At 47.0% G+C, this 23,258-nt stretch overlaps 1 protein-coding gene across 1 annotated transcript in view; it reads left to right on the top strand.

Annotated features, from left to right (window-relative positions):
- Positions 1 to 23,258, top strand: part of RWDD4 (RWD domain containing 4) — a 139,264-nt gene that overhangs the window by 84,002 nt on the left and 32,004 nt on the right. The window contains exons 3-6 of the mRNA XM_069630209.1: positions 3,611 to 3,720; positions 3,830 to 3,980; positions 4,353 to 4,464; positions 13,096 to 13,271. Of these exons, the coding sequence (XP_069486310.1) occupies positions 3,611 to 3,720; positions 3,830 to 3,980; positions 4,353 to 4,464; positions 13,096 to 13,271 (549 nt within the window). The remainder of the gene's footprint in view (positions 1 to 3,610; positions 3,721 to 3,829; positions 3,981 to 4,352; positions 4,465 to 13,095; positions 13,272 to 23,258) is intronic.

Raw genomic sequence — 23,258 nt, 5'->3', positions numbered from 1 at the left:
CTGTTGTCGTGGGAGGGGGGTGTGCCCCTTCCTTCATGCGGGACGCTCTACCTCGGTTCGTTGGGTGGTGGTAGGGGGGGGAGAGGCTCCAAGTACCTTGTCGGTATTGTTGGGGGGAGCGCGACACCGTGTTGCCCGTGTCTGCGTCGCGGCTCAACCCCAGATGCTGCTGTCTCACCAGTGGCGGGGGGGGAGGGGCAGAGAGTTCTCAACTCCGTGCCTCGTCCCCCATCCTCTTCCTCTCATATGCCGCCCGGCCCGGCAGCGTGGGCAGGCCTCTGGCTGCCTTGCGTGGCACGGGGAGAGAGGGGCTCCGGGTTGCAGCCTGTAGGTGTCGGTTCGGGGCCGTCTCCTGCCTTCTATGAAGTGCCCGCACCTCGATGGCTCAGGGGGGGAGGGGCGGAGCGGCCGCTCTGCAGCCACACGGCAATGGCGGCAAGTCTCGCACCGGCGAATCCGGGGTCGCGTTCTTCGCCTTCCCGGGTCCGATTTCGCCCCAGGCCACAGCTATTGTTGCCTGGGGACGTCCGCCACCGGGGTGCTGTGTCTTGAGGTCGGGTGGTTCCGATATGCGGAATAATTACAGGATATATTCCGCGGCCGCCGGGAGCCCGAGACGATTAGCCCTTCATGCGCGGCTCGCGCATGCGCAGTCCCCCTTTACAGATTCTTAAATGTCCCTATATGGCCAGGCCCAGAATACTTTACAACACTTACCTAAACTATCGGTACTTTCAGCCGGTCCGATAGCACAGCCAGTAGAGCGCTCGCTTTGACATCTGTGCAGAGCCTGCTGACGCAGGTTCGAATCCCGGCAGGGCCAAACTCAGCCTTTCATCCTTCCGAGGTCGATAAATGAGCACCACACACTGTGGTTAATAAGCAGCGCTCCGATACCGGAGGGTTCTTAGCGCTATATAAATGCTAAATTATTATTTCTTTTGACAGTCCGAAAGCTGACTTCCCCAATGTCAAAGGGCGGATTTGGCGCCCCTAGCTTCGAGGGGTACTGGGTGGCTGCCCAGGCCCACTTTGCATAATTTTGGTTTGTTACTACAGAACCCCCCTGCCCTCCCTCCTCCATGTTAAACTCAAGCGTCTTGCGACGTACAGGCTTGACATTCGCTCGATGGTTCTCCCTTCTTGCAAAACGAAATTTGAACCACTTGACCCAGTTGGAGCCACAGTCCTAGCCCTCTGTAAAATGTGGAAACTAATGGGCAATTCGCACCCTTTCCATGGTGGCTTTCCCTCCTGGAATTTCTTTCCAGGGTCTCCTCGTGTGGACGCCGCAACAACACGCCAGTTGTAGGGGGCCGGACTGCTTTTTGTCTGAGATTCGTTTGAACAGGGCATCGTCACTGAATGGTCGGCCTACTGGAATCCCTACGAGATAGACCCTCCCACTGGTTACACTATGCAGGCCTGTGCCACTCCCTTAAGAACTGACTCCGACTTGCCCTTGATTTACCCCCAACACCCCCCCCCCCCTCCCCGATGATCCACTAGTGTCAGAAATTCTAAACTGACCTTCAAGGGGAAGGTCTCTAGACTATACATCACCCTCCAGAGCAAGGCAACCTCCCCATTTACCAAGATTAGACTCCTGGGGTAAAGATCTAGATGTCAGACCAGCGCTGTGTTCACATGTGTGCCCATACCCACAAGATTTCATTTAATTCACGGTTCAAACTGATCCAGTTTAAGGTACTTCATAGGTTCCATCCTACCCCGATCAGACTGCACCACATGTCACAAGATCATTTACCCACATGCCAAAGATGTAAATCTGATGATGCAAACTATATACACATGGTGTGGCTATGCCCACGCTTGACCCAGTTCTGGGAAGAGGGGTGCACATCCCTATCTGATATGTTAGACTGCATTATTACCCCCTCCCTGTTTTTCATGAACTTCCCAGGATGGGCCGGGACTCTAGGAAACTGGCGGGCCCATGTCCATTTCTTGCGACCTGCTGTATTTTATTGCTCTGACTGCAGCCTAGATACCCCACACATGCTGAGTGGCTCTGTGCTGTCACCTGGGCCTCTGACACCGAAGAGTACTGGATACACCTACAACCCATAGTATCTAGACCAAGAAACATCTTGGCTCCCTTCCTTTCATACATCTCCTCCTTATCCACTGACACTGAAGATGCGACTGACGTCTAAACCTCTTTGGTCCCAAGTCTACTTAATTTATATGCTTTGATTGTCCTCGTGTTACCTATATCTTTGATGGCCTTCGCACCTACTGATGTTGCACTGTTTGTACAAGTTACAATCCATTGTGCATACTGAATGTATTCTCGCCTACAAACTATGTAATGCTCGTCTTTCGCTGTTGTATTGTCAAGTTCGATAAATAAAGGTTTTAAAAAAAAATAGGAGAGGGTGGGAGAGTGTGCAAGTTCATGATCACATGGCAGACTCAAAATGGTCTACAGTTGCTCAAAGTAGCACCTGCCCACTGACAAATACTTTCATTTACAATGCAACATACAATTTTTGGTATTTGTGCACGTCTTGGTCAAACCCTATATTCGAGGGAGAAGGGATAAGACTGCCTGGGGCATAAACAAACACTGAAAAATCCATGTTGGACCATTTTTGTAAATACAAATATTTATCAGTGGTCAAGGGCTAGTTTGAGGAATTGCGGTAATTTTGAGACTTCAACAGGAAGCTGCAAAAAAAAAAATGGCTGCTGTGTCTACAATACCTCAAAATAGCATTTGACCACTGCTATTTTGTTTACGAAGGAAGCAATGTAACCTAGAATGTGCAGTTGTTTTCTTCTTTTTACTAAGGTCCGAAGAAGGAGCAGTGGGAGAAAGCATACAGGCACACTACAGCCACACCCACCCCTGCATCTCAACAAACATACAAAAACAAATTCATGCACACGTGAGCCCCCCCCCTTCCCCCCCTGCATCTCAACATACACAACACAACCATACAGCAGAACAGACCCGACACACAAACAGACCACTTACCGGACGTGCTGGAAGGCAGGCTAGCTGGACCGCTGGCGAGGTAACTGGAGTGGTCTTCCGGCATCAAGCCTTATTGACCATGCCAGCCGTAGTGCTGGCACTCCATTGGTGCAGAACACACGCACTACGTGGCTCATAGGAGCGACGTAGTGCGTGTGTGCTGAGCCAATGAGGGCCAGTGTTTTGTCCTGCCCAGAAGAGAAGAGTCTCAAAGACTTTCCTAATGGAGGGCGGCCGATGCTGCTTCTGGGCCGCACTCCATTAGGAAAGTCTTTGTGCCTCGCGGGCCAGACAAAATGGCATGGCGGACCGCAACTGGCCCGTGGCCCATATGTTGTGCACCCATGCCTTCCATGTACAGGCATCTGATAGTTGACATCCAAGCAGAAAGAAGACCGCTATGCAGTATCCATAAATACATTGAAACTGTAGCCTTTTCCAAGTGCAATGAATCTGTGGCTCATTTGCTAGGTACTTGGAATAATTTTGTACAAACTTTACTTTTTAAAATCTTCCAATTGATATCTAAATCTGCTTTGTCATTGCCTTAAAACACCTGTTTTGCATTCTTTAGGAACCAATTTCATTTGTATTTCTAATTTCTGTTAGGTAGGTGAACATGGGGATCCCAAAGCCTTCCTTATGGACATATCGTGGCCAGAAAGCTACCCAGAAACTGCCCCCACCATATCTATGAACGCTTTCTTCAATAACAGCATGTAAGTAGTGTTTTTTTTTTTTTTTTTTTTTTTTTTTTTTTTTTTCTTTCACATGTTTTTTATTAATTGTTACTGTCTCTGAACGCAACATACTTTGAATTACTTACAGATCACCAGCTATTAAACAGAACATATTAGATAAATTACTTGAGCAAGTTGAAGCTAATATAGGGACCTCCATGACGTACACACTTTTTGAATATGCCAAAGACAACCAAGAACAGCTTATGGAGGATCACCAACCGTATGTCAATAATGTGGCGAGTATATATTTCTTTGTTTCTTGAAGCTTATAAGGAGACCTATGATGGCGCTAGAACATTGATTATTTGTTAAATTGGTGTAACAACAAAGTCAATAGTAAGCCATTTAATCTTGGCTTACAGTAGTGCAAAATTGTAGATCGTTGTGCTCTTGATTTAGCTGACGTTTAAGTAGGTGCTAGCATGGATTGCCTGCTGATCTTGATTATCTGTGATATCTGAAAGAGGACACTGTCTGATGTGCCTTCCCACATAATCTTTGGGCCTCAATTAATTTTTGGTTTTCTCTGGTTCTAAAAATTGTGCTTTGTTTTAAGATTTACTGAGCTGTTTACACTAAATGTTTTTTGTTTATTCATCCAATCCCAGACTTTAATTGGAAATGACTCCATTGCAATCACTGATGTCTCATCGAGTAAGAAAAAGGATAAAAAAGAGCAGTTGACTAAATCCCAGAAACGGAAGTTGGCAGATAAGACAGGTGTGTTGAGTCTCATCACAAGGGTGCTGGGTGTGATGTAGAGTGAGGTTTTGACAAGCTTGGTACTTGATGTTGCTTAAGTTGTTATTATTTATTTTTTTGTATGACCACACTCCCACTCGTAGCGAGCCCTTCCGCAAATCACAAGGGCCTACACTCTCTGACCATCTCCTGTCCATGGCAACCTCCAATGTGACTGGCACCATGTGTTTCTCTTCTCTGGCCTAAGTTGACCAAATTATTCAAATCCTGAGGCTATTCCCACCCCCTGTGCCCCCCCAACCCTTGTAATTGGGAATTTAAATGTAATCTGTTCATTTAGAAGGAAGACCACTCCTATTAGCTCGTTAAATGAGAACCCAGCTTTAGGCTTTGGCTCCATGGTGACAACCACTTATCTAGAAAGTCTTCCCTGCTACATTGGGCTTCTCTGCCACATTTTGTTTAGAGAGAATCCTGTACTGCTTTATGGACTCTGTCCCTGGACACTTACTTTCCTGCCCAAATTGGTAACCCTTCCCCTTACACCCCCTCAACCTTGTGTGTTTGTCTACCTAATGTGTTACCCTAATGAATTACAGGAACTGTTAGGGATAATACCCACCCCTTTGCTGCTTCCTCTGTTCACAGTGCCACCCCAAGCTGGCTTGGCTAGTCCACTCTGAACTCCACCCTGCAGTAGGCTATGGGGGCAGAGTTGAGCTGCAAAGCTTGGGCAGGGCATAATGGTGAGGTTTTTGACTAGTATCAGTAGGCTGTCTATAATCTCCTGATCATTCTTACTGGAGGGTCTTAGAATATGTGGGACACACCTTAAAGATGCACACGATCAGTGTGCAATGCATTTCTGATTATTTCTTTTTAGCCTGGGGAGCTGCTAAAGTAACTAGCAAACAATGCCCTGGTGAATTGCTAAGCGCTCTCCATGCTTGTCCATTTTTATGGGTATTTTTCACCCATCAAGTGGATTGTTAATCTGATTATTTCTAGCCCAGGAAGTAGAAGCTTGTTGCAAAGCCTCTCAACAATAGAAGAATCCTGTTGCTCATGCTATCTGCATGTTCTGTTGCTCAGTTCCGTCACAGTAGAAGGCTCTGCTTTCCTCTACACCTACATTAAGGGGTCTCCCTGCTATTATTCAAGTTTGATATGGCCAAGCAGCACAATCCATTACCTCCCAGTTGGATTGGATGGGTGTTTTTTTATGGGATTGTCATTTTGAAGTGGGGAAAAATCCAAGAAAGCAAAATATGAATAAAGTTGGAGAACGGCATCCGCTACAGCTAGTGGTACAAAATAGTGCTGTAATTTATGGTAAAGGTGCAAATGGTCACAACCAGAAAATGGAAAAAGGCGTATAGCCACAAGCTGTTTCTATTTGAGCACAGGCAAATCTACCATTCAATCAGAAATGTTATGCAAGAATTATGACGGTAGGCTGAGCATTTTCCTTTTCATGATGTTCAAGAGAATAGGTCATCAAGCAGTATTGGCAGGGTGATGAATGGTCAGTCCTAAATAATATGTACAATAACCGGAGAAAAAACAAAATATTGGAATAGGTTATTGGTGAAGGTGAGGAACAAATATATGGGACTGGGCATGGGGTCCTTCAAGGGAGCATTTTTGGGGTGGGTTGATGTTCTTTGAAGGTGGCTATATTTTGATTGCCAGAGGTAGAGCCTTCCAATGATTGGGGGCAGGGAGATGAGGGAATAGCAGCAAAAATGTGAGGCTGCTCAGAGGGCAGTGCAGTGGTAATGGCACCAAAGTGAAGTGTCTGAGGTGAAGATTATTGCTCCATGCAGAGGCTAGTCCATTAATTAATTCATAGACTACAGAGCGCTGAGTGAAATCCCCACCTGACTCACTATTGGGCTCTGCTGCTTGTTCTGTGTTTTACTATTACTTTTCACACATTATTATTGTAAATGATTTACTCTTCAATTGTTACTTGTAGCCTTTTATACCCGAGATGATTAGGCCTCCCTGGTGTTATTTTTTACTATGATTGTTTCCTTGTAGCACATTGGAGGCTCCTTCCTCAACGGCCCATCTGTTTTCATGTCCTGTTTTAACAATTGTGGCCTAAAACCGCCACTAGCGCGCTCCTTTCCAGACTGCCGCACTTATGTGTAGGTTTATCTGCATTCTACACAGCGGGCGGAACGTTGATGCACTAGGGGCCAGCAGGTCTATGCCAATCTGCTATTCCCCAAAAAAAAAGGAAATTTACAAGGAACAGTGAATCCATTTAGGGCAGACTTACTTTCCCATTACACGTGATATACATCATGCTGCCCATTGGCTTATTGCTGAGGGCATACAGGAGAATGTATTCTTATTTTGTACCAGCCCCTGACTTACTAGTCAAACCTGTGACCTCAACCCACTCTCTGCCCTCCACCCAACAAATTCAACAATATAGCGCAAATGAATACCTACCTTGGTTAATATCTGCTAAGGTGTTTAATATGTCCTTCAATACATATGGCATCAGGATAATTACTGAATCATGTCACGCACCCAATTCAAGACCACCTCAAGATCAAGCTATGATCTCTGGCTTCAGCTTAATCTATGCCGATCGAGTGTGTTGCGTCAGGCAGTGTAACAGTAATCTTTAAAAGGCACCTCAATGTCATTACACTATGAAATGAGGTTTGAGGCAGGGTTGCATATCTTCCCCTGTATCGTTAACAGCCTGTCTGATACGCTAAATAAATTTGTCGCTGATGTTCCTCATGTAGGATCAAATTCTAGATTGGTTCTTGCATATGCAGGCTATACTGTTTTACTGGCACAGCCACCTCTGTTTTGACGTCTATCTATACAGATTTAATGCAAAAGCTTAACTTAACCCAAAATGTAGTGAAATCTGCCTCAATTATTTGCTTTCCACTGGTACACGTAGTAAACGGAAGTATTTCATTTGAGTTCTGGGACGGAAACTACCTATGGTACAGTCTGATTACCTGGGTGTCCCTTTCTTGTCGAATTTTAAAGGTCAATCGGCACATTCACAAATTAGGAGCCAAAATGACAAAGTACTTGGAAAGCATTGCTAGCTTTGAAAAAAGATTCAACTCCCAACCTATTGCGATTCTATTTCAAATGTACTAAAGCAGTGTCCGAATATGGTGCTGTATTTGCTGTTACTGCTCCACTAGGTACCCTGGAAAATACCATTTTGGAAAAGAGGTTTGGTCTTCCCCAATCTGCATAAAATGATACGATGCACATGGAATTAAACATGCCTTTTTTTTAATTTTTTTTTTTAGACTAGTTAATGATGGAACCCATTCTCCTTTGGCTGGGGGTTTGGGGCCAATGGAAAAAGCCATTCTTAACAAATTTATATTTAACAAAAATCTAAGTTCAGAGTGTAACTGTCTCAAAATATCATGGTTTGTGTATATTAAATCCTCCCTAGCTACACAGAAACCCATTTCTGGTATCTTTCTGTTATCACCATGAAATTAACTTGTAATAGAAGACAGTCTTTGTCTGGCCAAATTCTTGGCCATCTATTATGATTATGGCCCATATATAAACTCGACAGATTCCTGATGACAAATGCGTGATTTAATTTACTCTGGAACAGCAGTTACTGCATTATGGTCCAATGAGAACAGTAATTGCTAGTCTTGCACGGCTGAAAGATTTTTTTGCATTTTTAGGGTTGACCTCTGTATAGTGAACCACGCACATGTCTTTTTTATTACCTGTTTTCAGATCCATGAATTTTAACTAATGTTCCCCTGCGATTTACTATCTGCTGAGGTCTGATAATCCACTAACTACCTAGTCATTGCTGTCTTTCTTACGAGCAGCAGTTTTAGAAATGGCTTGCGCAAAGAGCACTCTTCGGGCCTGATTCACAGAAGCGTTTTTGTAATGGCATAATCTCATTGGAAAGCACTCTGTGAATCAGCCCCTTAGTATTGAGAGTGGAACAAAGCAGTTATAACTTATTTTTTAACTTGATTTTATTTTTAAACTTGAATGTTTAGCCATGCTTCTTTGGATCAAGATACTGCCCAAGACTAGGCAGTACTGCGGGCCATACCCTTTTTGTCTGCTTCGAAGTTTAGTAAATTGATCAGCAGCTTGCCCTGCTACAGTCTGGGATGTATGCATAAATTATTAGGGAGAAAGATGAAAGGACTGCCTCCTTAAACTTGCTATGGTACTGTGTTTAGCGCACACCCGTCATCCATCCATCCATCCATTAGCTGCTGCTGTTTTTCTATTCCTTAACGAGAAAGGTAAGTTAGTTTGACATTTTCCCATCCTTTTCACCACCCCATCATTTTAGGAGTTGAAACATGTGATCTGGAGACCTTGTTGATGCTCAAGGATTTTACTAAGCATTTAATATGGCAGATGCTCCTGGGACTTCTTTTCACTAACCAACCACACATCTCCTATGCCCAGTGTCCATATGCTCTATTTCTTTAAGCAAGCTATAAGCCTACCTGTCGCAGGGCTAGCTCTTTTCATAATCTTTCTCAAGCACTGCATGCTTTTTTACCTGGTCTCTTGGAAACAACCAATTGCTCTATTCCACTCAAAGAGAAGTGATGCTTTGCTGTTAGTGTTATAATACATCCTTCAACATTACACAATAGATTATTACCACTCCTTGCTGGCTACAATATGTTCAGAGTAACCTCTGCATCTGTAGGCTTCTCAGTTAACCCCACTTGATCTGTAGCCATTGCAGATGTTTGGCAACACTCAACTTGGAGTCCAGTGTTTCTGTCCCTGGTATCTGAAGGCACAAACTACAGGAATCTGTGCAGATGGGCTCTGAATTTCCCACCTCAGCCAATTTTTGTTCTTTGACAAAGACTGTGCTAAAACAAAACTGATCTAAATGTAAGTGATGGCTTGTTCCTTTCCTCATATAGTTGGGTCAGAGGAATAAAATCAATAGCATGAGAGTGAATGGCTCTTATTTTCTGAAAGTCATACTATCCTTTTTATGTTTAATCTTTTCACATACAGCATAGGTGATCCTTTTATAATCCCTATTCAGATTTTATTGAAGTAGGGTATTCTTCGCACATGTGAAGGTTGGTGCAGGACGTTCCATGTGCCCTAGTAGAATTCAGCGCTCTTAAACCTCTAGACCAGATTTGAATCTGCATGCGTCTCATTCCAAAAACATATGCCTGACCAGATACTGCAGGGCCTTTTTTGATCAAACTTAAGGCTCTGAATCAGTCTTGTGGCTGCGCTCCTTCTACATATATGTGGAGTCCTTGTAGACTCAGCCATGTCCACCCTCTAAGATCTCGCAGACCTCTGCTATTGACCCATAGTTCTAGTTTGTGTTTTGATGTATAGAGCTACCTGGGGCCATGGATCTAATAGTTGGTTTCATTTTGAAGTTTCGGATGTCTTCTCCCTTTTGGATTGTGCGTATAGACCGGTCTGTACCAAAATCTGTAAGTTCTTTGAAGACTGCCGGCTTAAACTTGTTTTAGCATTGTGATTAGAGCACATCCATCATCCATGCATTATCCACATATGCCGCTGTTTTTTTTTAATCTCTTTTAAATACTGTTAGTTGATCATTTCCCCATCCTTCTTTCCACCATCTGATTGTATGTGATCTAGAGACCTTGTTAGTTCTCAAGGATTCTACCAGCAATGGTTGAACTTCAACAGGAGGGAAACTTTTACAAGGTTGCCTGTAAAGTGGAAAGACAGATTCCCCTCGTTAGTCCACCTCTGACCTACCTTAAAACCTTCTGTGACCTCAAAAGAAAAATATATCAAAATTGATTTGCAATGCACATGTCTGTTTATAAAAACCTGTCCATGTTAATCCAGTTTTAATATAAAATCATCAGGTTCGAGTTTCAATACCTTTGTATTGGGCCAACTGTGCTGCAATGGAGTAATGTGTGAGCCTTTTGAAGTCGCAAAGACTTACCGTATAAGGAATATCTTTGACTTTGAAAGTGCAAATTCCTGACCCCCACCATATTCCTAGCTTACAAAAATGTCCTTGTTGCCCTCAACTCTGCAAAATCCTCCTACTTCACAAAAAGGTCTGCTCCCTTTGCAGTTACCCCGCAAACGTAGTGTACTCTCCGATCTTTGCTCACACTTCCAAATATCCTTTTCCTCCGCCCTTCTCTGCTTATCACTTTTCTTATTTCTCCTCTAATCCCTAAAATGTGGCACTTTCTTACAGCACTTATCTTTCTCTCCCACCCTCCTCCTGTGCTCCATCTCTTCCTCCTCACTTCTTCTACTCTGTACTGAATAAGCACCCATCTTTCAAAGTGCTAGCTGACCTTGTGCCCATATTGACCAGTTTGCTCCTCAGTGAACACTTGGCATCAATCCTGCGCCTTGCTATCTGAGCTCTATAATCCCTCTCTGCTGGACATTAACTTTCCTCCTTCAAATCTGCAGCGGTCATACTCCTCTTGAAAAACCCTTTACTGACCCACCTGTTTCGGCAAACTAGCATCTACTGTCTCTCATACACCACTCAAAGTTCCTTGAGCAGGTGCTCTTCAGCCAAATCATTTAAGGATAATGGCCTTGAAGAGCCACTTTTTTTCCCAGTAAGCACTCCACCAAGAATGCACTTATGCAGGTCTCCAACTTTCTCACTCCAAAGTCTTAGTACACATCCTTTTGGCCCTCTCTACCACCTTTGACAATGACCACTCCTCAGTCTACAGGACCTTGGGTTTTGTAAATCTGCTCTAGAATGGATTCCCTCCTACCTGGAAGGTTGCTTCTTTAAAATCTCCTTGAACTCTCAAATCTCTAACCCCATAATTCTCCATGCTGGCTTCCCCAAAAGGACAGTCATTGGACGCCATGCTATTCACCCTCTACATCTGTGTTAAATAGACTTCTCATCATTGGCTTTCAGTGTCCCCTCTTTGCTGACAATATTCAAAGAATGTTCTCCTCTCCCTCCTTCACACCAGCCATTTCCGAATAGATCTGCAACTGCCTCACTGCAATCCGTCGCTGGTTGGCTGTCCGCTGCCTCAAGCTGAAGTCTTTGAAAACAAGAGACTTCTTTCTCCCTGCTTCCAATGCCATCCCTACCTGCTCACCCAATTCCTTCCTGACCTTCTTGCTTCCTTCTCCCATGACTCAGACTTGCAATCTTCTTTGATGGTGACCTAATGACAACAGTTAATGCCACTGATTCAGCTGCTTGTTTTAGTTTTCTCAACATTTGTAAAATTCGTCCATTGCTTCCTCTACACTAAAACATCTAACCTTCATTCTTATGCTCAGTAAACCAGACCAGACTACTGCTCCTGCCTACTTCTTGGCCTTCTGCTCCAATCTTTCCTCTCTAGACCGTCCTCAGCCTGGCTACCAGCACTCCCTACAGTTTTAACTGATCCTTTCCCCACTTCTATCTAGTGATACTATGCAGGTTGGATCTCCACACACAACTGCTCCCTATTCAGGTTCTTTCTGGTCTACAAAGCTATTAATGGTCTTGCTCTGCTACCTGCTGATTGTATTGGTCCACTCACAATCTCGTTACCTCCACTTCTTCTCTGCATTCAACTTCATCCATGCTGCCTCCTCTCACTTCTGTTCTTTCTCCCCGTTGGAGCCAGCTGCCCATACAATCAAAGCCAGATGATGGTCGATCCCTTCAAAAGCTCTGCTTGAACTTCAGCTACTGGCCAAAGGGGGAACTCCCAGCCCTCTCCCCTACCGGACCCCACCACTCCCAATGCAGTATAATGTATTTTTGTACATCTTTACAGTATTCCTCTTTAGTTTGCAGCACTTGCCCACCATGGGCAAATGTTACACTTTTGTAATCGCCTATTTTGTTTTGTTCCCGGTCTATGTACCACTGTTTGTGCTGTTGTACAGGTACCCTTCTGGGGATTGCCTCCTACTTTTTTGCAAGTTGATAGGATAAAAGAAAAAGTGCAACTGATCTTCTGACCATAGTCTGCAAAGTCTAAAACGCACGCGTTCTAATTAGTCCCATGTTATCCAATAATTGATGATGTGCTTAATGTAGCAAAACCTCTCAACTAAAGCCTTTTCTATTCACATAAATGGTCCTTTTGTTTTTCTTGTACTGTGATACATTTTTTGTTTGCCATTAATCAAAAGGGTCATTGGTTTGCCCTCAAAGCGCTGTAGGTGAACCCACTCGGGCGGGATAGTGGTGGGGGGTCCGGGGAGGAGTGATAGTGGGGGGCGGATGTCTGTGGTATGGGCGATTGTCAGTTGTCGGGAGTTTAGAATGGGTGTGCATTTTAGCCAATAGAAAAGTAAGTCCTGCTAGCGACCCATGTTGCATACAGAAATTCGATTGAAAATACATCTCACTGTAGGCAACTGTTTGTAAATGATATTTAATCTGTTTTGTGATCGTCTGTCCACAACTTCCTGAATTGGCCAAGTCATTAAAATGGTGGTGTTCCTCATTTTGGCAAAAGCAACCCATTGGCTGACTGGCGTATATCCCGAGAGTTTACGACTATGGCTATTCTAACCAACCCTGTAAACTGTGTTCTAGCTAATGTTGCTTACACAAATGAAAAGGCCTATATTTTTTTTTTTTTATCAATACCTTTTTTTTAATGATTTTCTTTTTGTTTTAATCTGCAGATAACAAAGGGGAGCTCCCACGAGGATGGAACTGGGTAGATGTCATTAAGGTACTATTTGTGGTCCTAATCGAATGTGTCCTGCAGTTCATGACGTCTATTCCCAAACTGTTCGTAAATTTACTTGGCTCTTCTTTTTCTTTTCCATATTCCGGCACTTACTCAATCTTCCAGCATGTGAGTATATAGTTCAAAGGAACATTTCTAATAACCATTTTGTTGGGTTTAATTAACCAGTTTTGCTCCCCAAAGTGTTCATCTTTAAAGTTGTGTAGTGGGATTATGTGCCTAGCTGATAAGTGCCGGTTTTCTAATAAACAAAAAATGTAACTATGCAGATTAAGATGGATTTTCAGGGCCAGCACTGGGGGGTGGTTCTGAGATGCCACGCTAGTTTGTGAGCAGGTCACGAGGCATACTTGGCAAGATATGCAGTTGGTGAAATGGTACGGTGAATCACATATAAAACACAAATATAATGGACAATACAGGAGTGCACAAATATACTAAGTTATTAGGCATTGAAGTCTAAATCGGGTAATGAAAAAGTCAAGGCGTGATCTCTGAAACACTAACCTAAACTGTATCCTGCCTTAGGATTTTAATGATCCTGCCACTTCAGCAGTCCTTCCTACTAGGTAAGTAGGCGTACTGCTGCAACAGTCGGTACCAGGCAAAAAGCTGCAGAGGGAGCAGAAAGTCTTGAACGTCCCCCAGAATAAATTTTAGCCAAGCCAATATGTCGCTTTATTCTGCAGCTGTACCCACTATAGGGATTTAAAGGGTAATTACACATATTTTAGGGGTATTATCCCAATCCGACCACACTAATGGGTTGCCTTGGGGATGATCTTTGGCCAGAACTCCAACTGCCACTACTGGGCAATGGAGAATTAGGAAATGGACTTTATGCCCATACAATCGCTGTCAGGAGGGTGCTTGGCTGGATGCAGAAACGGGTATGCATGCTCAAGCCCCAAACTGATTGTGAGTGACCACCCCATAGGTGCTCGGAATCAATGGGCCCACCTACTTCTATTGTGGGTCCAGGGGCCACGGATGCACAGTAGGTTTAGTTTGGGCTAGATGGTGGTTCTGCAATCCATTATGATGGTACCATAGGTCTTCTAGCAGGACAGCCACAACAGATCCCATAATAAAAGGAGACTTTTCCCCTATTGCCTCTGCCGTTCTAGAAAAAGGCAGAGGCAGCAGCAGGGAAGGTCACCCAGGTCAGGGGGTTGCAGGCAAGATTATGGTGGCAAGGAAGACTCTGCTTCATGAAGTCCCCTCTTCATTCTGTTCAAAAGCAGGATCGCTGGTCTTCGCCCACAAGTCTTCGGCCTGCAGATTACCGAGCTCCAGCATGGGATGGTGTCTGGAGCAGCTGTGAGCCCCCTGCAGATGTTGGACAGCTCCTAGGATGGCACCAGTCCAACGGTCAAAGCACCAGCAATGGTCATCGAGGGTCGCAGTGAGAGGAAGGGCTTCACCAGGACTTGGCTTTGGCAATGCTGGTCATCCCCCACTGTCTCCTGGGTCTTCAGTGCTGACTCCTCTACTTTGCAGTCTTTGCTCTGAGAAACTGCTGCAGGACTCCCATTCTACCAAATTCAGGCCGGGTCTGCCCCACCCTTCCAATGGCAAGGGTCTGCACCCAATGGGTAAAGGCTGTCCAGTCAAAGAGCCTTAAAACCCACATCTGGCCAGCAACAAGATCTATGCTGGCTGAAATGTGGATTGAGACGAGACCATCTCGGCCCCCATATTTGTCCAGATCACACCCTCACTTTCTCTGGTAATACAAGCTGGATCCAGCAAAGTGCATGCCACCCATGACAATTTTTGACCTAAGAAGGGCAAAGGACAGGGGAAAAGCCACATGTCATGGCCCTTGCATATATTGTACTTCAAATGGCATTCTGTTATGTAAAAAATGTACATGCAAGCGCATCAGAAAAATAGTACGACTTAGTCTGCCACCACTAGTCTGTCCCGGGCACATCAAAAGGATAATCCATGAAGCACTTCATAGTAAGGAGATGTAAAACCGAAGGGGTATCTCACACTTGGGACATTGTCCTGCTGCACTGATAACCTTATGGGCTGACTAGGGCCACCAAAAAGTCGAGCAAGGTAAGTAAAGCCATAAGGCTTTGCTTGACCCCAAAAGGTCAGTACACAGTTTAAGCCATAGCACATAGCTGGTATTTCCATTGTTGTCAGTGGAAGGAAAGTTGCAAAAAGAAACTGCTTTCCCAACCCAGACTAACCTCATCATGTCCTATGTTTTGGTTTACTTCCATGAAATGGAAATGCAGACGCAAAAGTAAGTGTGCAGACTTATCTATTTTATTTGGAAATAGTTATTTAAGGTATTTTATTTTTTATAATAGTGTCTATTCCCAATGGCCTCACCAACCATCTTTATTTCATCTTTTTAAACATCCCAAGACCTAATCAAAGTGAGTATGCTTTTTAGCAGTGCTTTGAATTGCCTTGTCACAGGATGCTTGATGATTACAGATGGAAACACGTACTCTACAATGTTTAATGAGAAGTGAGTGAAGGCAGCAAGGAAACTACTTAAAAGTTGTAAGTAGTCCCCTAAAAGTATTTAGGAAAGTGTTCTTTTTGCAGTTTTCCACCAATTTCAGTGCGCCATCCATGCTGAATGTTTTGAGATCGTGACCTGTTTTTTTAGGTCTTTTCAAACATCGCTCCTGGGAATAACTCCTCTTAATTATGGGGACGTTTGTTGGTCATTAAGGCTACCAGTGCAGTAGGTCTCTGTCTCCCACCTAACATCCCCCCACCCCCATTGGTCTACTTCTACTTTAGCACTTCAAAAACAATAGAAGCACAAGGTTTCCCTATACTAAACTCCTTATTTATTTGAATTTATAAAGCGCAAGGCAGCCCTTCGGCATCGTGGCGCTGTTGCAGAAGGCTTACTTGGTTACATAAGTGCTCCTTAAACTGTTAGGAGTATGGGTGACAGGATGATGGCAGTGGTTACAATTTGGAAACCTCTTTTTGGGGTGAGCTTTTACATTTTTATTTGAACCATATGGTAGTGAATTGTGTGCAGCAGTGCTCACAATGGCTATCCACATTCTTTAAATCCCTTTTTTGTGCTTCACTGTTTCTTTGGCTATATTGCTCCCAGGCTGTTGCATGTGGCCAAATGAAGCATCTTCTTCGTGGCTGTACTTGAGCTAGCTTTCCATGATTTTGATCAGATACCCCAGACTTTGAATATTGTAGTTTTACCTGATGGGTGGGCGAGGGTCGCCCAGGGTCTTTTGTATCTGGAGAGAATCTGAACCCATTTTTGAGTTGACCAATCAAGCCAAGGATCCAAAGAGCAAGCAGCTGCAGATGAATACCGGAAACCTGCTGCTGGAACACGAGCCACCCACTGCAACACTAAGCTCTGGTCCCTATTCAACAGTAGGCCTTCCACAGTGCCTCCTTCCCTTGAACTGGTGGGCCTAACCAGTACAAAGCCCTGCATTGCTGCAGTTGCCTAACATGATCTCTGAGGAATCTTGAGCCTGTAGCTGGCATCCACCAGCTGAAGTGGGAATTCATCCTGGTGACTGGATCTAATGCAGCTTATTTCTGTGAAACCTGTAGTGCATCCTGGTTATTGGCCTTGGACATTGAGCCTGGCTGCTGCTCTCTTCCAAGAAGAGCATGGCCCGATTAGGAGTCATGTCGTCCTTTGTCTTTGAGCTTTGATATAGTGTCACTCATTCCATCCTTTAGCTCTAAATCTGTCGACATATCCTTGTGTTACGTCGCACAATCTGTTTCGTCCTGTACAATCTTATTTACTCTGAGGAATTGACTGTATGGTAGGCTCTTAATAGTGTTTTGGGGGGGATGGAAGCAGAGTCTGTGTAGAAGGTTATTGCAGTCGGTGGGTCACCTAAAGACTAATGCGTAGAGAAACTGCATGTGATAACCCTCACCAAATATTACTGTGCCCAGTGCATTCCATGTGGCGTATGTATTCCCCTCGGACCAACACTTTGTAAGGAAGGTCGCAACTTAATTTGCGAATGGGAACAGATAATAAGTGTTCCTTTTGATCTAATCTTACTAACAGTACAGGTACTGTAAAAACTCGAACCCAACAAAATAAATCTGACGTTCAGACTGAACCACCCAATGCACTTTCAGCCACGGATTTAGAAATAAATACTTGGACATTAAGAACAATTCAGCAGTCTATCTGAAAACCAAAAAGTGCAGAAATATAGAAGGGACACTTATGACTACTTAAATGATGTAGTCTACACATGGATGGACAAATATAGACCAAATATACCGAGCTGAGGAACAAGCGGCTCATCAGATCAAGCAGCACAGAATCGGGGTTCACAACTAACGAACCCGAAGACGGCCAAAGAGCAGGTACAAACCACACTAACCCCACAATAGAACGGCCAAGAACTACACTTGGGTTTTTCTTTTTTTCCAGGAGAGGACACGGGTAAAGAAACGCAACGTCTGACAACACGACAGAACCTAAAGACAATCTAGTCGATTAATCCAAGAGACACTTAACCCGGACGGCGAATCTGTCGTCTATGTTGCGTCGTCCTATTAAACAGGAAGGGCTTGTTTTTTTGTTTTTTTTAAACTTTGTTTTATTAGCATTTTTTATAATATAACCAAAGGGCTCAAGGCAAATTCAAAAAGATATACCAATAGCTGGCCCAACAACTCTCCCCGCCTCCCCTATCCCTCCCGAAACAGACCCTCCCTCCCCCCTGAAACTTTGACCCAGACGGGTCTCCTTATTTGGGGAGATGCTGCGGGAGCTTTATTTGTCCGGAGCACGAGAAAAAAGTAGAACGTTGACAACGTTTGTGGCTGTACATCGTCCACCATACCCTGGGCCGTGGGCGCCCGATCCCTCCTTCTTTCCTCCTCGTGGGTCAATGAACGTCCCATCCCCAGGTCTGCTGTACCCCGAACCAGTTCGCTTGGAATGTGCCCAACTTGTTATTCATCATTGCCGTTAGTTTGTCCATCAGAAACATGTTCTTGACCTTTTTCAACCAGACCTCCTTCGATGTGGTCTCCGGGCTCTTCCATTTTTGTGCCAGGGCCACCCTCCCCGCCCTCAACATGGTTTGCCACATCCTTGGGTATCTGGATATGTCTGTGTCCTCTGGGGGGAGGCCCAGCAACATTGTTAGGGGGTTCTGGGGGAGTAGTTCCTCAGTGATTTCAGCGATCCAGCCCCGTACCTCTGCCCAATATGTCTGGACTTTCGGGCAGTGCCACCACATGTGACCTCTTGTGCCGACCTGATCACACCCCCTTGGACATGCGGGGGACACTCCCGTGAACATTTTCGCTAACTTCGCAGGATCCCTGTGCCACCCCTGCAAGATCTTGAAATTGTGTTCCATGTCCGCTGTGAATAAGTTCCCATGGAAAGTTATCTTAAATATCCTTGCCCAGGCGTCCTCAGATCTCTTCCCCCGCCAAATCGTTCCAGAAGGTACGGAACCTCCTCCTCTCCCCCAGGTTGACGGTGTTCAATATTCTATACATCCCTGATACCGCCCCCTTCCTGGAGGTCGCTGTGCCCACGAGTTTTTCGAAGGGGGGGGTCAACTGTCTTTTCAAATTCTGTCCCCAGGATTGGTCGCACAAAATCCCCTTCAGGCGGAGATATTCGAAAATGGAGAGGGTCCCCCGCCCCAGGGCCTCTCATTTCCTCATGGGGGCGGAATTCCACCTCCTTGAATATTTGCCCCGCCCATTCCATCCCCGAGTCGGACCAGGATTGAGCGTTGTGGAACCCCCTGCCTCCCAGTCTGAGGGGCTGACCCCAGAGCGATGACATCGGTGATGGCCATGACGTTGGGTGCGCCGTCTGGGGGCTTTCCCGCCAGATCGCCCAGAGGACTCCCAACGTTGGGTGTGATTTTAGTCTGTTCGGAATGAACTTGCTTGGGGCCCACAGGAGGTCCCTGACCTTGAGTGGGTGGGCGTCCATGTCCTCAAAGTACGTCCAGTATGTACCCATCCCCTCCTTCATGTGTTCGAGCAGTACGCGCAACTGGGCAGCGCGAAAGAGTTGGAAGTCCGGCAGCCCGAACCCTCCCTCCTCCCTCGGAAGGGTCAGGATTGCTCTTGCTGGCCTCGGGGTCCTACCCTGCCATATAAACTCACGCACTGCATTCTGAAGGGCCCTGAAGGTGTGGTCGGGGACACAGGTTGGGAGGGCAGTGAAGAGATGTAGTAAGCGCGGGAGTATGTTCATCTTCACAGCCGTCATACGGCCGTACCAGGACAGGATCATCGACCCCCCCCCCCATCTCCTCAGATCCGCAGTGACCCTTGCCATTATGGGGTCATAGTTAGCTGGGGCGAGGCTGGAGAGGTCCCGGGTGAGGAGGACGCCCAGGTATCGGATGGAAGCCTTCCCCACTTTTATCCCTCCCAGGCTGGTCAGGGGGTCCAGGGCCGGGTCCCTCGTTCTCATGGGGAGCAGGACTGATTTAGAGGCATTGATCTTGAGCCCCGAGAGGCGACCATATGCAGCCATCAGGGACATGAGGGGGGGGGAGCGCGAGGATCCCGGGTCCACCAGGTAGGCCAGGATGTCATCGGCGAACAGGGAGAGTTTAAATTCTACTTCGCCTCTCTGGATCCCCTTGATGTCTGGGTGTGCTCTGATCGCTATGGCCAGGGGTTCCATGGTGAGGACATAGATGAGGGGGGAGAGCGGGCAACCCTGCCGCGTTCCCCGTGAAAGGGGGAAAGGCTCTGACAGCCTGCCATTCACCTGAACGCTGGCCTTTGGAGTCCTATATAACGCCGCCACCTAACCCATGATGTGTGACCCGAAGCCCATTGTCTGGAGGGTGAGTTCCATGAATCTCCACTCCACCCTGTCGAATGCCTTTTCAAAGTCGAGCGACAAGACGCACGCGTCTAAGTCCGACACCTGGGCGTAGTGGAACAAGTCTATGGTTTTTCGGATATTGTCAGAGCCCTGTCTCCCCCTAATGAACCCCACCTGGTCTCCGTGGACGAGCTTTGGAAGGACCCCCTCCATTCGCCCCCCATCACCTTAGCCAGGAGCTTTACATCAGTGTTCAGCAAAGAAATTGGGCGGTAGGAGGAGCACTCCGAGGGGTCCCTACCGTCCTTGGGGTGCACCACTATTATCGCCTCCATCATGGAGTCCGGGAGGGGTCCCCCTTCCAGAACTGCATTAAATACCCTAACCAAGTAGGGGGATAGGGTTGAGCAGAACCTCTTATAAAAATAGACCGAGTAGCCGTCCTCGCCGGGGGAAGTACCCCCTTTCATCCCTCTGATCACGCGCTCCACCTCCTCCGTCACCGGGCCCTCCAACCCCTCCGCCGTCTCCCTTAATAGGGCCGGGATCTGTATTGAGTTCAAAAACCCCTCAATCTCCGCCTCCCTCCCGTTGAATTCGGACGAGTATAATTCTCATAGTATTGGCGGAAGGCCTCCCCAATGTGGGTTGTCGTAACCTATTCCCCCCCCCCCCCCCCCCTCGCTCCTTACTGCTTTCACTAATCTGCTTCTCTGTACCTCCCTCAGCTTCCAAGCTAAAATCCTGTCCGCCCTGTCCCCTTTTTCATAATACTTTTGTTTGACCAGTTGGAGGCTTCTCTCTGTCTGGTGGAGGAGGAGGTCCCTCAGCTGGAGTCTACAGTCCTCCAGGGCGGCCACCTGGCCTCGGTCCAAGGGGACCGTGGGGAGCCCCCCCGGTTGGAGTTGGGCTATTTTCTCCCTCAGTAGTCTCTCCTGGGCCTCCCTCTCCCTCTTTTTCTGGGCTCCCATTTTGATCAGGACTCCTCGTAGGGTGGCCTTAAAGGCATCCCATAGGGTATGCACACCTACCTATCTTTAAGGTTAAAGAAATCTGTGATGGCCTCAAGAACTTCCTGGGCTAGTACCTCATCCTTTAACAGGGAGTTGTTGCACTTCCACCTCCCCCTGCGTTCGCTTAATCCTCCCCTTGCTATCGTGATTCGGACCAGGTCGTGGTCGGACCAGGGAATGGGGTCAACCCTATGGCCTGAGGTAAATGGGTGCAGGATCTCGTCCACCAAGATATAATCTATCCTTCCTGGAGAACGACGAGTGGGTAGCTGAGTAATATGTGAAGGGGGGGTGTTCGTTCTGTGGATCGGGATTGTGTCCATCAGTCCCAAGTCTAGATTAACCCCTTGGAAGTTACGCGCCATGGTCTCGTCTGACGCCCTGGAGGGCTGCGGGCCTGTGCATTTTCTGTCCCGGGTTGGGTCCAGGACCATGTTGAAGCCCCCCCCCCCCACCACCACCGAACCATGAACGAAGGGCTTGAGTTTGTCCCCTACCTTTTCCCAAAATAGGGTTTGGCCTTCATTTGGGGCATAGATTACAGCTAGGGTGAGCGGGGCCCCCTGAAGGGACCCCTGTAACATCAGGTAGCGGCCCTCTGGGTCTTTCAGCGTGGCCTTGTTCTCGAAGCCTGTATTCCTCGATACTAAGATGGCAACCCCTCTCTTTTTGCCTTTATGGGAAGCACTGAAGACCTCCCCTATTCCTCCTCCCCGATTTTGGGCTCGTTACCCCTCGGCCAATGAGTCTGTTGTACAAAGAGAAAGTCGAGGTTGGCCCTTCTAAATTCCCTGCAGACCAGGGATCTCTTCGTGGGGGTGTTTAGGCCCCGTACGTTTAGGGAGCCCACACCCAGGGGGGGGGCAGACTGTCAGCCATAATCTAAGACTTCCTCTCTCTGTCAACGTTCTCAACATGCTCTTCCTGGCGTGCTCCCTTGGTTCGACTTTTCGTCCCCCGACTCCCCTCTCCCCTTCCCTCCGGGTGGGCCAAGAACAAGACCCCAACTGCCCCCCTTCCCTGAACCGTAACTGAACTACCCCAACTTCGTGTCTCCTCCCCCTTCCCCGGCCAAATAGTTCTGCCATCCCTGGCTACTGGCCGAACCACCAGCTTACCCGCTGCAGCCGGGCATTCTGTGTAAAGCGTGTTTCTGTGAGCCCCCCCCTCCCTCCGTGCCGTCCCTCTCATGGCTCCCCCATACTTGCTGTTCGTAGGGACGCTATTAATGGTGAATCCGCTGGCCTTTCTGTGTATCCCACATGACTCGGTGGGTTTCCCCAGGTCTCAGACCTCAGGATCGTTCCGCTCCCCCTCCTTGACTGGCGATGGGGTATTGAATTTCCTGTATTTCCTTGCGCCAGTTTTTCGTCTCCTGTCTTTCGACGGGCCTGGGCTCCCCGGGGTTTCCCTCCCCGGCCCCGACGGGGCCCTCCTGGGATCCGAGTCCACAACGTAGTCCAGGATGGCTCCTCGTATGTCATCATCCGTGGTCAAAGTTGACCGCTGGCCCATGTACTCAAAGGTCAGAGAGAAGGGGTAGCCCCAGCGGTAGCGGACCCCCTTTTCTTTCAGCAGGAGTGTTAGTGGGCGACACATCCTGCGTTTGGCCAGGGTGTAGGCGGAGAGATCTTGGTAGATTGAAATCTGGGCGTTGTTGTAGGTGATCTCCCGAGCCTTCCTGGCTTCCTCCAGCACCTTTGTTTTTTCGGAGTAATAGTGGAACCGGACCAGGATAGAACGGGGGCCCCCCTGCTCTCCCTCCAGCCCTGTGCACTCTATCGAATGTGGGTTCCGTGGTCATTTCTTCGGCAAAGAGGAGGGTGATGATGTCTCTCACCGCGCGTGTAATGTCTTTCTTCGTTCCCCCTCCTGTTCCGGTACCCCAAAAATTCTGAGATTGTTCCTCCTTTCCCTATTTTCGAAGTCGTCCATCTGCCTGGACCTTTCCTCCTCCCTTTTCTCCAGGGCCGCTATCCTCCGCCCTAGATCCATCTCTAGGGACGTCGATGATGTCTGGTTGGCCTCAACCTGCAACAGTCTGTCTTCGACCTTGCCCACTCTTTGATCTTTTTTTTCGAATTTCTGGGCAATGTCAGATCGCATGTCCCTGATCTCCTGTAATATGGAGGCGAAGCCTCTTTCCATGGCAGACGTGGGGGGACCTGGGGTCTCCGACTGCAAGTCCCTTGGGGGGGGGGGGGGCCTGGGCTTCTCTTGCTGGACGCCATCGCCTGAAAGCGGAATTCCTGTAGGGATTGCCACCAGTCCATCGGG

The sequence above is a fragment of the Ambystoma mexicanum genome, chromosome 6q (genome assembly GCF_040938575.1).
Source record: "Ambystoma mexicanum isolate Mex_15411 chromosome 6q, UKY_AmexF1_1, whole genome shotgun sequence".
Classification (NCBI taxonomy): Eukaryota; Metazoa; Chordata; class Amphibia; order Caudata; family Ambystomatidae; genus Ambystoma; species Ambystoma mexicanum.
The sequence above is the reverse complement of the archived record's forward strand: the minus strand, read 5'-3'. Positions and strand labels throughout refer to the sequence as shown.